This window comes from Solanum tuberosum, unplaced genomic scaffold (assembly GCF_000226075.1).
Source record: "Solanum tuberosum cultivar DM 1-3 516 R44 unplaced genomic scaffold, SolTub_3.0 scf00087, whole genome shotgun sequence".
Classification (NCBI taxonomy): domain Eukaryota; kingdom Viridiplantae; phylum Streptophyta; class Magnoliopsida; order Solanales; family Solanaceae; genus Solanum; species Solanum tuberosum.
In genome coordinates, this window is record NW_006239017.1 from 1,510,988 (window position 1) to 1,527,877 (window position 16,890).

A 16,890-nucleotide genomic window follows, 5' to 3' on the forward strand; every position below is an offset into this window, starting at 1 on the left:
ATTTTATTATTTTCTCCATTTCAATTCATGTGGTTAGATTTTCCTAATCTATAAAATAGGAAAAAGCTGGTCAGCAATTATTCATCAACCTAACATTCTTTTTTTTTTCCGCCCAAAGTTGGGTATTCATATTGGAGCCGGATTACATTCAATTTTTTTTGTTTTTCCCAATATCCGATATCCATATTAGAGTTCAACTAAATTTTGGATTCACGCTGGGAGGTAAAATGCTCCTTAACAAAGGCAACCCACATTGAAGGTAATGCGCCTCTTAAATAAGACAACTCTATATCCAGAGTGACTCGAACCCCATTAGAGGTAAAACACTCCTTAACAAAGGTGACTCGTACCCAAAAAAACTCGAATCGAAACCTCTGATTAAGAATGGAGGAGTATTTATCATTCCATTACAACCTTAGTTGATAACCTACTAATATTCTTTCTTGCAAGTTGCTTTGTGGGTTCATATTTTAGAGCAACTTAATAATATGGTACCAAAGTGCAATCAGCACTTTGGTACTATAAAAATGGACAAAGCAAACGTGTTACAATATTTGCTTTACTGTGTATATTGTTTATTAACATGATTTAACGGATTCAACTCAAAATAATCCATCAAACTAGTATTAAAAAGGATCAAAACAGTGTAATCCAATGAATCAAAATGCCAAGAATATAAAATTGAATTCGACGCTCACAATCAGAACGTCAAGCCATCAAGATTCAAGAGCTTGAAGCTATGAGCACGGTGTACCACAGTACCAGGAAAATTTTGGGTGCATGCAAAAACTTTGGGAGCCATCGTTATCATAAAACATTGCAAGTTCAGTACGACGCTTAAGAAGTTTCAGTGCATCTATCAACTGTGCAAAACCACATAAGGGCACAAAGTCAACAAAACATCCAAGTTTCAGTGCATCTATCAATTGTGCAAAACCACATAAGGACACAGTCACCAAAACATCCAATTCAGTCTAGCAAGTTATTTATAGCATAGTCTACTGAAAGCATAATATATTGCAAGAACTACTGCTAACTAGATCCTAATTCTCTCCAGCAATAAGATCCATCACAACACGCTTAATGCTGCCATTGTTCTTCTTGAGCAACTCCTTGTTCATCTCTTTGTTGTGGAAACCCTGCAGAGACGAAATATAAAATGGTCAAAAGCTAGAAGTCGTTGCTTTGCTCAACATGCAGAAAAGGAAGGTATAAATGTCAAACACTAACTACACTAATTTTAATGACCATGACAGTAACCTACCATCTCCTCCAGCTCTTCAAGCATAGGATCCCACTCAGAAACACCACAAAGATCAGCTACTGCTTGTTCCAAGTTATACTCGTTCATCCTCAAGACTTCTTTGTTTAAGTTAACCTGAGTGAAACCCATGTCCTCCAGTTCCTTGAGGAGGGCCATCTCGACATCTTCCTGTGAAGATGCTTGCACCTCTACAACAGATGGTGGTGCAACAGAAGTAACTGCTGGTGCTGCCTTGGATAAATAAATGGGGTATGAAATTGACGAACCAGCTGCAGAAGGAGAAATGCACGACTTGGATTCCTCATTGTTACGGTTTCCATCAACCACCGGTTCAACTGATTCCATGGCAGGGTTTGAGATTTTAGGGTCAGCAATGATATCCTCTATTGTCATGTCTGCATTCACATTAATAGATTCAGAACCAGCTATATCATAGCCGGCTGGAGGAAGATTCAAGTCCAGGACCTGAGAGGCTTCATAAAAGAACTCCTTTTTCGGGATCATTGAAAAATCAACCTGCAAAAATGAGTTACAAATATTCAAATCGGCATCGAAGCTAGCTCTTATTATCAAGACAAGAAATAATGTTGCATGCGAACAATCCTGACCTGGATAAGCACCCATACACGTTGCCCAAACTTCTCGCCTGAAGGCAAGGCCATCCTCCAGTAGGAGATGTACCTGCCAGGAAGCTTAGGAGCTGTAAAATCAACTGCCACATCAAGTTCATGGTCTACAGCCAAGCCAAACGAAGAAATCTGCAGATAGGGACAATGTATCATCGCATCACAGGACCGGAGGCATGGATGTTCACCAAAAAAAAAAAAGCACATGCGCATAAACTCTGACCTGTAATTCAACAGAGACTGCATCACCTAATCGATCTCCCCCAATCCAAACAAGTTGTGTTCCTTGTGGCCAGACAATATTACCATTGTTCTTCATCCTCCAGACCTTGGTAAATGGAGTCGATGGAGCCATCATAGTACCATCAAGTACATTGACATCCTGTTTGAAGCGGCTGTCCAGCTTAGGCGATTTTACACCGCAGCCTTGAAAGATGTCACGCTACATACAGAAAAAGTTGACAGAGTTAATCAACACAAAGAGAGTACTTACAGAAAATTGAAAGAAAAAAAGTAACTCCTTATACAGGTTCATGTAAAGCCTTGAAAGCTATGGGATGATGGTAAGAAACAGGACGATCCATTCTAATGTAATCAGCATCAATTCCCATTCGTGCAAAGCATATGCTGCAGAGATCATAGTCCTCCTTTCTGCATGAGAATATGAGGATCAGTCCTTAACATTGATTAGTCAAATACCAATTATACAAAAGGTTCACGTTTCTTACACTTTAGATTTGAACCTAGGTCCAGTTATTGGATGAACCCCACAACCATCACAGCGAACACCTCTGTGGAAAATAGAGACTGTCCCATCACTGTGATTATGGCTCCTTTTAACTGGAATCTGGAAAGGAGAGTATTGAGGTTGGATAGTGTCATTTAACTCGGGCACCATAGTCATGAAATATGAACTTGGAGATCTAAATCCACCAGAAAGCTTCCCAGATAAACCAACAACACCAACAGGCTCAGCACCAGGGTGATTCTCAGTTTGCTGTTTATCAGCTGTCTTTTTTGGGCCAGTGGTTGAGGCACTAGGATATGAATTACCAAGAGCCTTCCCAACAAGATGGGAATCACCAAATTTGTTACCCTCTTCCTTCTTACCGTCTACCAGAGATGAGTTACGGTTAGGACTTTTTGATAATGGTTCACACTGAATTCCGTTTTGATCTGATTGGGAAGACTTCAATTCTGATGCATTTATGGATACAGTATGACTTTTGGGTTGTCCTGCAGTTTTAACAGTCAGCTCCTCAGGATTCGCTGCTTGAGATGGCTCTCCACTTCTAACACTACCCATAGGGACTCCGGATACTGGACAAGCCTGCTTTAAGTAGGATAAGCCAGTCATAGAGAGAGCTTTGGAAAGCTCAGCAATTTCTCGGGCAGCTGATGAGGCTTTAGACGCCATATCTGCAGAGTGCTTTAGGATTTTTTTGCTTTTTGATTTCGGCAATGACTTGAGAAGATCAGAAACACTCGAATTTATGTTCGGAAATGTAGGTGGGGCCCTGACGGAAGTAGAATTTTCACTAGATGTACCTGAAGATCTACTAAGTTTTTCAGTGTTCACAGATATTCGCAGGGGATCCAGGTCCTGCCTCGTGATATCCTGCAGATCTTCGTCATCAACAAGTGTTACAACATCACCATCCTCATCAATGTATGTCAGTGTAAGTTCACTGTCGGGAGGAAAGTTGAAAAGTTTAAAGATCTTGTCTTTTAATTCATCTATGTTAAGACCAAGTTTATCATCAGCAACACGGGCATTGAATCGTCTAAGTGTCTCTCCATACTTGACCTACACAGTATACAGGAGCAGCAGAAATCCCATTAGTACAGACAAAATCATCCATCAGAGGGTACATAAGTTAGTCCCAACATATATCCATGGTCATAAGAAAATTAACCAAAATAACAAACGGAAACTTTACTGGCTTAACAGATAATTCTTTTCAAGAGTCGATGAGTTTATGTTATCATGGAAACAGAAAACTGCATATTGACAAGATTGCATAGCAGATAGCACATGGAACGCCCCCAAGGCATACGAGGATCATAAGAAAGTTAAGATTATCTGGCGAGAAAACACATCAGAGCAATTATAACAATCAAGTAATCAAGTATGCCCCAATCAGCTCACAAATCCCTTACTCCTAGGGTGTGTTCAGTATGGAGAAAAATAAGTTGCTTAGACATGAGGAAAATACTTCCTGTTAAGGGCAAACAAATTCTAAAAGTGGAATTCCACAAAACACACACCTTATCTTTCCAAAAAAAAAACTTATTACTGGAACATGAAAACATACATGATTTTCAAATAGAAGGGAAAAAAATCCACAAACCAGAACTAGGAAGCATCTATAGTTTAAATTAGATCACATCGCAAACTCTGCTATTGTACATCTTGCAGTAAAGACAACATCTTTACAGTGTAAAACATTTGCTTGATTTTGTTATTACCCCATCTCAACACCAATTAAGCAAAAGAAAAATAAACACCCAATTCTTACATGCATGATGATTAACAAAGCTAGCTAGATACGTTGTCGGTGCTATCCTTACAAATTTATTTCGCAATTCGATCATATCTCAGAGTACGAAAACAAGAAAATCCATCAAACCACAATATTATTCAACATTACAAGTAGAAGGGGAAAAAATTCCACAAACCAAAACACTAGGAAGCATCAAAAGTTTAAATGAGATCACATTGCAAACTCTGTTATTGTACATCTTACAGTCGAAATATTTGCTTGATTTCGTTATTACCACATCTCAACACAAATTAAGCAAAGGAAAACAAAACACCCAATTCTTACATGCATGAAGATTAACAAAGCTAGCTAGATACGTGGTCGCTGCTATCCTTACAAATTTATTTCACAATTCGATCATATCTCAGAGTACAGAAACAACAAAATCCATCAAACCACAATATTATTCAACATTCCAAAGTAGAAAAACAACATGCAATCCAATTGAACAGAACCAAAAAAACTGGAATTTTTTGGAAGAGTAAAAGATCAAACCTTGATCACAATAGAAGATTCCATGAGGGTAGCGTTCCAGGTAAAGCACAAAAAACAGTACCGATTATTCTGAATTTGCTAAGAATTTGAAAACCCTAACCCTAGAACTAGAATTTGTAAAGAAAAATTAACGAAATTTAGCGATGAAATAAATAGCAGAAGAGGAAGAGACTCCTTAAGCGAAGGGTGTCTATTCGGTTGTCATGTTTATCGCATTTAATTGTTTTTATCATATAATTTGGTATATATATATATAAAAAATTGTGGGCTCTATTTTTAATTTTTTTTTTTCTTGGTTTTGAAGAAAACTACAGGCCTAAGGAAACCAAAAAGTCATTTTTGGATGAGATAGGAAAAAGTTTTTCAAGAAAAAAAACTTTTGTGTACAAGTAAAATTATTTATATTTATAAATTTTCTAAACAAATATTATTAGGTGAGGGTGCAACAAAAGTGGGGATGAAAATAAAATATGTTGAAAGGTGAAAAAGATATAATTAAGAATATTTCTTTATATTAATTATTTCAATCAACTCTAACCCTCAACGGCTTAAAAGTAATTGAAATTATCTATAAACTTTATTGTTAATTTGTATGTTAAATAATTTCGCAACTAATAAAATTATTTAATAGTATATCGCTATTTTGATACTACAAAAATAAAGAGTTCAATCTTTTTCCATTATTTTCCTAAAACAAATGTAAAGATATATTCCACCTTTCTCTTTTCCACTTTCCTAGTTAGTCAATTTAATAAGAACATAAATTAATCAAATTAATAAATTTAAAATATCAAAATGATATTTGATATTTATTATATATTAATATTTGCTATCTCAATTAGTGTGGTGTAGTTCGAACGTTAAAAGTCAATAATCTAATTTTAATAAAAAATTTAGATATGTAATCTTCAAATATTTTAAAATAAAATTTACATATATAAAACCGCTATAAAAGAATATTATAAGTTTTTTTTTATTCTCTTAAAAAATATTATAAGTTACATTCGCAATAATTTGTAATTAAAAATACTTTAAAATATATTAGAAAATTATGATAAAAGAATCTTATTTAACTTTCATAATTTGAAATTCGAAAGATACCACCTTAATTGAAATGTCTTTTGGCGAGGTAAGTTTTTTCTCAATACAAACTTTATAAAGCTAACGTTTACCCACGAGAAATACTCCATCTAATATTTGCAGTTTTGCACTAAACTAATATGTAAATACATACTCCTATATTCTCAAATTATTTATTGTGTTCTTTTTTGTGCACTTCTTTAAAAAAAAAGAAATGTAATTAAGAGGGATTTATTTTCTTTTTAATTATTTGACCTCATTTTTGTCTAAAAACATAATCTATGTTTATCAAATATATATATATATATATATATTTAAATCTAGAATCGCTGATGTGGCACCCTCCAATGGTCAGCATTTGCTATTATATGTTTTCTCCTTCTTCTTTTTTGAATTGTTTTTGTTTTTTTCCCTAAAAAAAAATGCATAAATGAATTAAAACATCACACTAAATAGGAGTAATTAATCCGTCATTTGCAGCCCAAAACCTACGTTAAAAACCCAGCCCACTACCAACACCTTAACCAGCCCACTAACATCACCTTAATTACCCAATCTATATAAATAATAAAGTTGAATATAAAAGAAGTAATGTGACATTTTTCAATGACCTCTATTCCTATTTATCTTTTACCTCTCCTTTTTACCATTTTTATTTATTTAAATAAATTATTTTATTATAAAAGTAAATTACTTAATTTATTACAAAGAAATATTTTATTAATGGAGATATATTTACAACAAAAACTCTTCACATGCCAATTTACAAGAAGTAATTATTCATAACTCATACCTTTCTAATTTCCACTCTTAATAAATTTTGATTAATTATTTATTTTAATCTTCTTCTAATTATAAAATATAACATGACATTTTTTGAAAAAATATTTTAAGTATTTTTATATTTATATATTTATTTACAATCAATATATATATATTATTTAATAATTTCATTCCTTTCTACGTATTTTGTCAACCAAATTTTTACTTAATAAGTCTCACAAAATAAATGCTTATTTAAATTCCACTTATGAATAGTCAAATAATCAATTAAAATAAGAGAAATTAATAAAGCCCACCAGAAATAATTCGTTATGAGTCCATTCATCAAAACCTTTATCTATTCATCCTTTTTTCCCTCTCTAGATTTTGTGCCTTTTTTCTTATTTTCTTGCCTTAAAAATTTGTAGAAATTAAGATAATTTTTAAATTTTGTTTATCATTTAACCTTTTCCTAAAACCTTTCTCTATTCCTTCTTAAAGATATTATTATATTACAATTAAGACACTTAATACCTAAGTTACAATTTTATTTATGACTATATTATTTTTTTAATTCATATTATTCAATTAAGTTACAAATTTATTGATTACTATAAATACTAAAGCATATCATCCTCACCAATGGTAAGAATTTCTTTTTTTCTTGATTATATTTACACTTAAGTACATCACTTTGTTATGCTTAATTTTATAATGTTTAGATTATTTGTGATTAACTTTTTTTGTTTACAGTATAAAAAATAAGATTATATGCCTATGTTGTTTGTGAGAATTCAAATTCAAAATTCAAACTTGATAGGTAATATTATTTGTTTTATTTTAGTTTAGTTGACGTCTCTTATTTATAGTGTTTTTTCTTCTTTATTTCTTGTCTGTGTTATTTTCTTCATTATTGTTGGTGATTTTTCCATATTTTTTATTCTTCGCATATTTTTTGTGAATCATTTTTATTGTTTATGGTGAAAGATAAGATAAACATATGACAATATTTGAGAATTTAAGTTCAAGTTTGATGAACACACTATCGTTATTAATATATGCAAAATTTGTTACTATTCTCTTTTACTCTTTTAAGATGTTATAAAAATTATGGTTATAATATTAATTCAAATGTAGTAATCTCACATTTTGTTTGTCAGGATGATATCCTAAATTTAAAAAAAATAATCATGATTTACTAAATTCATATTTGATTTACAAATTAAAAAAAATAAAAAGGAATTGACAAAGTATGATTATCTTCATGCTTTGAATGCACATGACAACTTAATAAAATTTGATATTTTCCTCATCTCAAAATAAATAATATAATTTGTATGCATATACTACAATAATAAACTTTTTGATTAAAAAAAAGTATAAAAAAATACTCAACTTTCTTGCTATGGGGATTTTGATAAAGTTTGTTATAAAAAAAATTCTCAAATTTGTTATATGCATTTTGATAAAGTATAAAGAGATTGTTTCAAATAGTTAATTTCTTCAAATACTTTATATGCTTAGTGTAATTTGGGTTATATTTCTCTCAATCTATTCTTTTTTATATAAATAATAAGTATATTATATTTGTAGTAAAAATTAGTCAAGATAGAAAGTTATTTACAAAATATTTCACAAGCTAAAATTAGTGAAAGGTGAAAAGAGAGTTGATTCATCATTAAGGAAGAAAGGACATTAAAAAAGAAAGTAGTAAGAGACTACAATATTTGAAGGAAAAAAGTAATTTTATAAAACTATAATTGATCTTTACTTGAACCACAATAAATATTTTAAAATTGTTTTGATTTGATGAACTAGGAGGATAATGGCATTTTGATTTCTGAGCTTTCTAAATTTACAAGTCTATTTGATTTAAATTCTTTAATTTTGCGAAAAAGATACAAACAAAACAAAAACATACGAAGAATAAAAAATAGATTTAAAAAAATTGTATAAAATTATAAAAGCATGGGATACACATATCTAATAAAATTATAGGATGAGATCATAAAATGTAAACTCTTAGCTTAAAGAGATTTGAAATTACAACCGATACAAAAACTTAAATACTATATAAACTTGATTAAGACTTCAAATATGATATATTTGGATTAAACACAACAAAGAACCTTCACAAAACTTTTAGCAGTCAACTATTTTAATTCTTTTTTTGACAAATTAAATGAGTTATTTATGATCGGACGAAGCGCGGCTAAGTTCACTAGTATTTTACTATATTCAAGAGTTTGTAATTTGAGACAACTAATTTTAAAATTCACAATAGATAATTTGAAAGAGCGAGTAACCTATACTTTTGCTTAATCCTCTTGCACTCAACCATTGTTATTTGATGGCCTTATTTAATTCTCTATATTATATTTCAGTTATCCAATTTATTCTTGTTTAGTTCGTTAAAAGATAATGTTTTTTTTATAATATTTTAATTTCAACTTTCCACCTACATGTTTAAAATTAAAAAATTCAAAAGTTTTTTAAAATTTTTTAAACACTGTATCAAGTTAAAATCAGATATATAAATTGAATTTTTTTAACCATAATTTATTAATATAATAAATTTAATATAATGTACTTCGAGTTTGTAACGTAAAATAGATTGCTACTATAATAAAAAGCGAAAGAGAAGTTCAGAAAGTGAGAAATGAGATGAGTAAAGAAAGTGAATTTTATTGACGAAGTGCCTGCATAAAACTTTAGCCACGATCGCCAACAACATTCATTGTAAATGTACTTTACTTAGCAAAAAAGGAAAAGTGAAAAGATTCAATTTACAGCTCAATTTTCATATTAAAGCATAAATTAAATTCGAATAGTACACTGCATAGCTTATTTGGAGATAACTCCAAATAAAATTTTCTTATAACTAAATTTCTAATTGAAAATGAAACAGTTTTATCATTGCACTATAATTCGTACAAAATGAAGGATTAATATACTCCATGTCGTGCCACTGCCTGCAGTCTAACTAGAACCAAAAGAGAAAACAATGGAAGCGTTGATATATACTTTCTCGGTCTCATTTTATGTGATCATATCTAACTAAACATAGTATAAAGTTTTAAAAACATATATAATATAAAACATGACGTAGATATTTTTGTGGAGAAAATCACAAAAATTAACCCTTATATTTTGAAGTAAGTTCAAAATGGTCCCATAATATACTTTTGAGTAGTTTTGATACTTTAAATTTGTTGAAAGTGAGTACTCCTTGTATCCAAATATTTACAAATTGTGAATGTTACATTTTACAGCAACTGTGATTTTTCAAGATAAACTAAAAATAAAAGTGTCACTTAAAATGAGACGGAGATTTAATAATTGTGATTAACAATATAATGCCATAGAAGTGAAGCCGAGAATGATAGCAGTACCGGTGAAAGCAAATAATCCCCTCTCTTTAAACACAACGTTGGCCGCATACATTGCCACCTCAGACGTGATCGACTTGCCATCCTTCACTACGCCCCTACGGCGTTTACCAGTGAATGCTAGCAGTACGAGCACCATAATCCATGTTATTACGGTGGTTCGTACTGCTAGAACAATTAGTATTGTTGTTCCCACAAGAACAACGGTGCTAATGACAAGAAATGGGACTAAATCTAAGAAAGATATCAATATTAGGATCAAAATTAAGAAATATTTTGTGGTTATTGTGACCTTCATCTTTTGTTTTACTTGATTTGATGGAGAGATTATGAAAATGTTTGATTTTTTTTATTTAGAGAGGAGAATAAGGAGATTGATTTTGAAGAAGAAAGAGTGAAGCTGTGTATGGCTGTATCTGTTCTGAATTTAATCATGAAAGATGTGGAATTTGGAAGTGTAGGGCATGTGGCTGCACATGACAGGGTTGGCTAATTACTTACTCTCTTTTTTCACTATTCACGAATGTTTGAGTCTCGCTCAATTCAAAAGTTAGTTCGCGATGAAAGTATTATTTAAGTCCATAATTTCTCTATTCTATTGATGTGAAGCTTAACACCCGTTCTCAAGCTTAGGACTGAGCCTAACTCACTACAAAATTCAGGTAATGAAGAGAGGATTGTTCAAATCCATATATATATATATATATATATATATAAACCTTCATCCGTCTATGTGTGACTTGACAATGTTTTCTATCTTATAGGGTCGGTCTTAGATTAATTCATTTCTTGAGTGTTAATTTGATTAATTGATCTTTTTTTTTCTTATTTTAGCGTAATCGTTAGTAAGATGAGTCTTTTTGAATAATTTGAGAGTAATTTTGAGCCAAAAATATAATGATAAGAATATCTTTGGGTCAAAAATAATTTAAACTAATTAGGAAGCATGTGTATCCCTTTTCCCAAAAAAGAAAAACCTATAGAAAGCGATGAAACAAAATTCATTTTGTCATTTTGTTAGATTCATCCTCTCTATACCTAATTTATGTTCCCAAGGTTCATATGTATCAGCCAGTCGACCAATTCATTAGTATACTCGCTGCGGACTATTTAGAAAATAGGGAAAAGGGTAAAAAATGTTTTTATCGTTAATATTTTGGTTTTAAAATGTCCTTAAACTATGCGAAAGAAATAAAAATGTCCTTCATTTGTAGTTTGATCCAAAAATGTCCTTGTCGTCAATACTTTAGTTCAAAAATTCCCTTATTATTATATAATGGGTCAAAAATGCTCATTTCCAAATAAATATATTATTATTTTCTTTTTAACACATTCTTTTACTAATAATATATTTTTTAAATTAGCAAATATGTATCTTACTTCAATTTTTTTTTTAAATAAAAAAATATTTCTTATTTTATTATCATTATATAAATATAAATTAATGATAGATATACTATGATCTTATATATATGACATATATTATCTATCGAAAGGGTACATGAAGTTATTCTATTTTAATTGATAAAATGAGATTAAGAAGAAAAATAATATTTCCTACAGTTTTATTTGTTAAAGTGATTTTAGAATAAATAAAACAAGAATAGTGTTCTTTAATAATATTTTAACTAGGAAGAAGATGTGTTTAAAAAGAAAAAAATAATATATATATTCGTAAAAGGGCATTTTTGACCCATTTTGTAACTATAGGGGTATTTTTGGACCAAAGTATTGACTGCAAGGGTATTTTTGAGCCAAAGTATAGACAGTAAGAACATTTTTGAGCTAAACTATAAACGGAAGATATTTTTATTCCTTTCACATAGTTTAAGGACATTTTTTATCTTTTTCCCTAGAAAATAAGTACATATGCATCTTTGTGTATGTGAATTGTGATAGTAACAATTTAAGTCATCTGTGGCTAGGGGTGTGCATTCAATATTTTTGTTCGATTTTGTGTTATTCGGTTTGGGTTTTTCGGTTTTGAAAAAGTATAATCCAATCCAAGCCAAGAAAAAATTGGTTTGGTTCAATTTTTCTCTTTTCGGTTTGATTTTTTTCGATTTGGCTATTCGGTTATAACTTATTTCATAACTAATTAATAACATAATCAAAGTTATATTTGCATGCTTAAAAAATAAAATTTCATATAAGGAAAAGTAACAAGAGTAAAAACATTAAAACACAATACTATCAATAATTTCAATGAAACTAACTCTAAACTCTAAAAGTACTAATCACTAAACACAATTCGCATCGAAGGTTGAACCAACAATTCAACTCATGTCTTCAATTAAAATCTCTTAAACCTGAAATATGATGAAAAAACTTTTTAGTAAAGAAATAGATAAAAATTTCAAAAGCAAATAGCACACAAATAAAATAAAGCAAGAAAAAAGAGCAAACTACAAAAGTAAAAAAGTTGACTAGCACCGCTAGTACTAGTTTTGCTAAAAAAAAATTCATGAAAGTGCAAGTAATATGTGATATTTATAGTTATAATGTAAAATCTAATGCCTAAATTTTAGTGAAATAGGATGACAATAATTTGATATGGGCCTAAATATTACGGTAATACTGAATTACTAGTACCCTACGATTTACATAGTAAACCTAAATATTATATGTGTAATTATTAATGTATATATATATAAAATTCGATTTTTTTCGATTTTTTGATCTTCATTTTTCTAAATTCGAAACCAAACCAAAAAATTAAACAAAGTAACTTATAAATCCAAAATCAAACCAAAAATTCGAAAAATCAATCCAAATTACAATTCGGTTTGATTTTTCGGTTTAATCCAAATAGTGCACACCCCTAGCTGTGGCCACTTAAAGTTATCCGCATATTTCACTTGGACCCTCAACTAGGGCTTGTACCTATAGAACACCTTATTTATTCAAAAATCATTCATATTAAACACAAAATGGGCAAAAAAAAAGTGTTTCACACTCTTTGAGAGCGTATAGCAATTAAAAATAATTTTTTTAAAAAAAATAAATAAAAAATAAAACGGGAAAGCCCTGTCTTCTTCACTTCTTCTCTGCAACCATCCTCCAAGTACATCTGCCTCACTTTCTTTAACTCTTTTTTATTCTTCTTTTGCTTTTACCTTCATTTTTAAAAAGTTATTATTATATAGATCTAAATCGCAAATATTCTAGCAAAGCTTCTTTTTTTTTTATAAAAATAATATGAATTGATTATTTCTTTCAGCAAAAGTCCGTATTCTTTTTTAGATAACTATGATAGCAAGTGATTAAAGAAAATAAATCCAAAATGGGGGAAAAGTTTTGAAATGGCAGCAGATTTTGACGAAGAAGGAGAAGAGGGGCAAGGGCGGGGGTAGGGGTGGGCGTGGATTGATTCAAAATAATTTGTTGTTTTTAGTTCTTTTTTTATCTAATTGTCATGTGTCATCATTTTATTGGCCCATCTGCTATGTATTTGTGTTTGAGACACACGCACTTGTGTCTTTCAACATATTTTCATTTTGTGTTTAATAGATATAAATTTGTTAAAATTAAAGTGTTCACTAGGTACTAACCTAAGTTAAGATATTTAACTGAAATATGTGGACAACTTTAAGGAGCGTATATGACTTAAGCCTATTTTTTTTCATTTTATTTTACATTCCATCACATGCTTTTATAATTATATTAAAGATCATAATTTATAAAAAAGATTTCTTTTAAAAGGTTGTTTTTCAATCAAGATAAGCCAACGGCTCATGAATTGTTTTTGTTTCTTGACGTCTTGGTTTCTTTCCCATTCTGCATCCTGCTTTCAATCTCGTTCGTTATTTGTATTGAAATTCAATTAAATTAGAATTACATTCTAAAATATATTTTTAATAAAAGTAATTTTATATATAAAACTTGAATTCAAAACCTCTAATTAAAATACTTAGGGATAAGGGTCTGAAAAATACCCCAACTTTGGTCGAATTTGCTGTTGCGATACTAAACTTTCATAAGGACCTATTACCTCCCTAGACTATTTAATACTGTATTTTTTACCTCCTGAACTATTTAATAGTGTATTTTAAAGGTATATATGTGTCCACGTGGACACATTACTATTTATAATTTTGCATTATTTTTTATGTCCACGTGGACAAATATATATGTTCAAAATACGATATTAAATAGTCTAGGGAGGTAATAGGTCCTTATGAAAGTTTAGTATCGCAACAGCAAATCCAACCAAAGTTGGGGTATTTTTCAAACCCTCATCCCAAATACTTATGATATGTCCGGATTTTCTATGGCTACAAGTTACAACCACATAATCTACAACAAGCCCTCACACATCCATTAGGTAAATGAAATATATGTCTTCACTCCTCATCCTTATTTCGATCTCTAGAAAGTGCAAATGTCTTCTAAGTTCTACTACTAAGTAAACAAGATGAAATGAACAATACTAAAACAGAGGGGCACAAACTTTACCCCTAGCTCCAAAAGTAGAAATATTATTTTCGAAAGAAAAACAAACATCAGCATTCAGGCGCAGAACAACGAATTGCCTACGCCTACCAGTAACCCTAACAGCGTAAATGTCTATACGGAGTGTACGAACAAAGAATCCACAGAAATTAGATAACAATATCAGCTCGAATCTTAAATCCACCTCACAATTGAACGAACAATAATCTCAAGTAATATACAATTTGATTCAGGCACCAAAATATTATATTGAATCTGTTCTTTGCTATTTGATGTGATAAATATTTTCTTTATCTGTCCCTTCTTTATGGGGAGGAGATTCGTTTCATCTACTCTCCTGCAATACTGTTAACTACTCTTATCTCTCGGGTATCTTTTTTCTATTGGCAATGGATAGGAACAACGTTATACTTCTGCCTAACGCCTCCGTGTCCACATTAAGGATAGTAAAGCTCCTCGCGATCTGTCCGTCTCCCGATCGGATAACCCACAACTGGTGAGAACAATCTACGCGCCGCATACGACGGAGGCGAATTGAACCGGCCGAGTTTTCCAAGCTTCAAGTTCGATGCCGGGAAATCGAAGCAAGACATTGGCGAAGACGGACGAGATTTCTTTTTCGGCAAATTGATTGGAGACAATAACGCCTTAATCTTAATCTCTGTATTCGTCATTGCTGAAACTCGATCGTACTCTTCAATCACATTCGCCAGGTCCTCGTCACAGGTTATCGATACCAAAACATCCAAATCCTCAGTCGGCAGCTTACATTTTAAATGCATAGACGATCCACACAATTCTCCAAACTTCACCATCAACTCTGCATCAGTCAAATTTCAATCAGTTCCCTAAAAAGGTAACTAAACAAAATCGAAGTGATAACAAGGAGATGAATGTATAAACAAACCTGCAACTGAAATAGATCGATCAACGGAGAGGACTCTAGTAAAGCCGCCGATGTAACGGAGCGTGCCGTCGGAGCGACGAGGAAGGATTCTACCGCCATAACTGTAGAGGAATTTGACGATTTGTCTAGAGTGACTCATGGTCCGAATTCAGTGCGAAGAGATTAATTGAAAGCGGAAATTGTGCTCCGAAGAATGAAAAGAAACTTCTAGAGAAAGCTGAAATTTCGAGCGATTTGAATTGGGATTGGGGGAAAAGTGTATATATAGGGGGAGGAATACGTGACGACAGACGAGGGCGTTTTGGGAAATTAAAAAGGTGGGTCCACTTAAGGTTTGACGAGGGACTGAGTTGATGAGGTGTTAGGCTCAGCATATAACACTTGGTGGAAGATGAAAGGGCCTGCTGTTAATTTGGTATTTTCTGTTTTAAAAATTATGTTTTAGTTTGACTTAATACGAAATTTAAAAAAAAAAAAATTAAAATTTTATTGTTCTAAATTAAACTTGTATCAAATGTATTAAAATGTTCACATGTCATATAAAAAACTGAAATTAAAATATTACCAGAAAAAGAATGTGATCATTTTTTTAAATCAACTAAAAAGAAAAATAAGTTATTTTTTAAAATGGAGAAAGTACTATTAAATAGTAGATGTATAAAGTAATTATAATAAAATTTAGAGTTTCAAATTACTATTTATAAGATTTATTTAGTAAAATATATGCTAGTAATAAAAACTTTTTAACATTGTGTCAAATAAGTATAGGTCAAATAATATAAAATCGAAAAATTTCAAAGAAGATTGTAAAAGTGTCTATTACACGCTAAGCTACGCCGAAATTCTATTACCCCTTTTTCATTTATTTACACCTCTAATAGCCAATATTTTCTTCATTTATTGGATATATAAAACTTACAAGTTATAGTTAATGTCATTGGATCAAAACTATATTAGAATTGAAAAAAAAGGCACAAGAATTAAATTAGACAACAACAAAAATTGAATCAAAATAAGTCAGGAGTTTAAATCAAGGAATATAATTATTACGAAGGAAATTAAATTCATGTAGCAATCAAACCACACATAATTCAAATATACAATTAGGGGTGTCCACGGGTTGGTTTGGATCGGTTATTGGTCAAAATCAATACCAAACCAACTTAATCGGTTTTAAAATTATCAAAACCAAACCAAACCAAATATAATATACATTTATCGGTTTGGTGATTATCGGTTTCGGTTTAGTTTGGTTCGGTTATTCAGTTATTAACCATACACAAAAATAAAAGAAACAATTCATTTAAAATGTGAAAAATGTGACAACAATCCATTCAAAACGAAAAATAGTTAGAATGACTTAAATTACTAA

General features: G+C 30.9%; 2 protein-coding genes across 2 annotated transcripts; both read right to left on the bottom strand.

Annotated features, from left to right (window-relative positions):
* Positions 1-804: 804 nt before the first annotated feature.
* Positions 805-5,150, bottom strand: LOC102585254 (protein NBR1 homolog). Its single transcript, XM_006347366.2, has 7 exons — positions 4,929-5,150; positions 2,619-3,697; positions 2,418-2,541; positions 2,114-2,332; positions 1,873-2,022; positions 1,265-1,780; positions 805-1,139 (listed from the first exon to the last, which is right to left on the bottom strand). Exons 1-7 carry the CDS (start codon positions 4,950-4,952, stop codon positions 1,044-1,046), a joined length of 2,208 nt encoding a protein of 735 aa, XP_006347428.1. The 5' UTR covers positions 4,953-5,150; the 3' UTR covers positions 805-1,043.
* A 9,610-nt stretch (positions 5,151-14,760) lies between these two features.
* On the bottom strand, positions 14,761-15,762 carry LOC102585593 (uncharacterized). The gene is made up of 2 exons (XM_006347367.2): positions 15,519-15,762; positions 14,761-15,431 (listed from the first exon to the last, which is right to left on the bottom strand). The coding sequence occupies exons 1-2, from the start codon at positions 15,655-15,657 to the stop codon at positions 15,049-15,051; spliced, it is 522 nt and encodes a 173-aa protein (XP_006347429.1). The 5' UTR covers positions 15,658-15,762; the 3' UTR covers positions 14,761-15,048.
* Between the last annotated feature and the right edge of the window lie 1,128 nt (positions 15,763-16,890).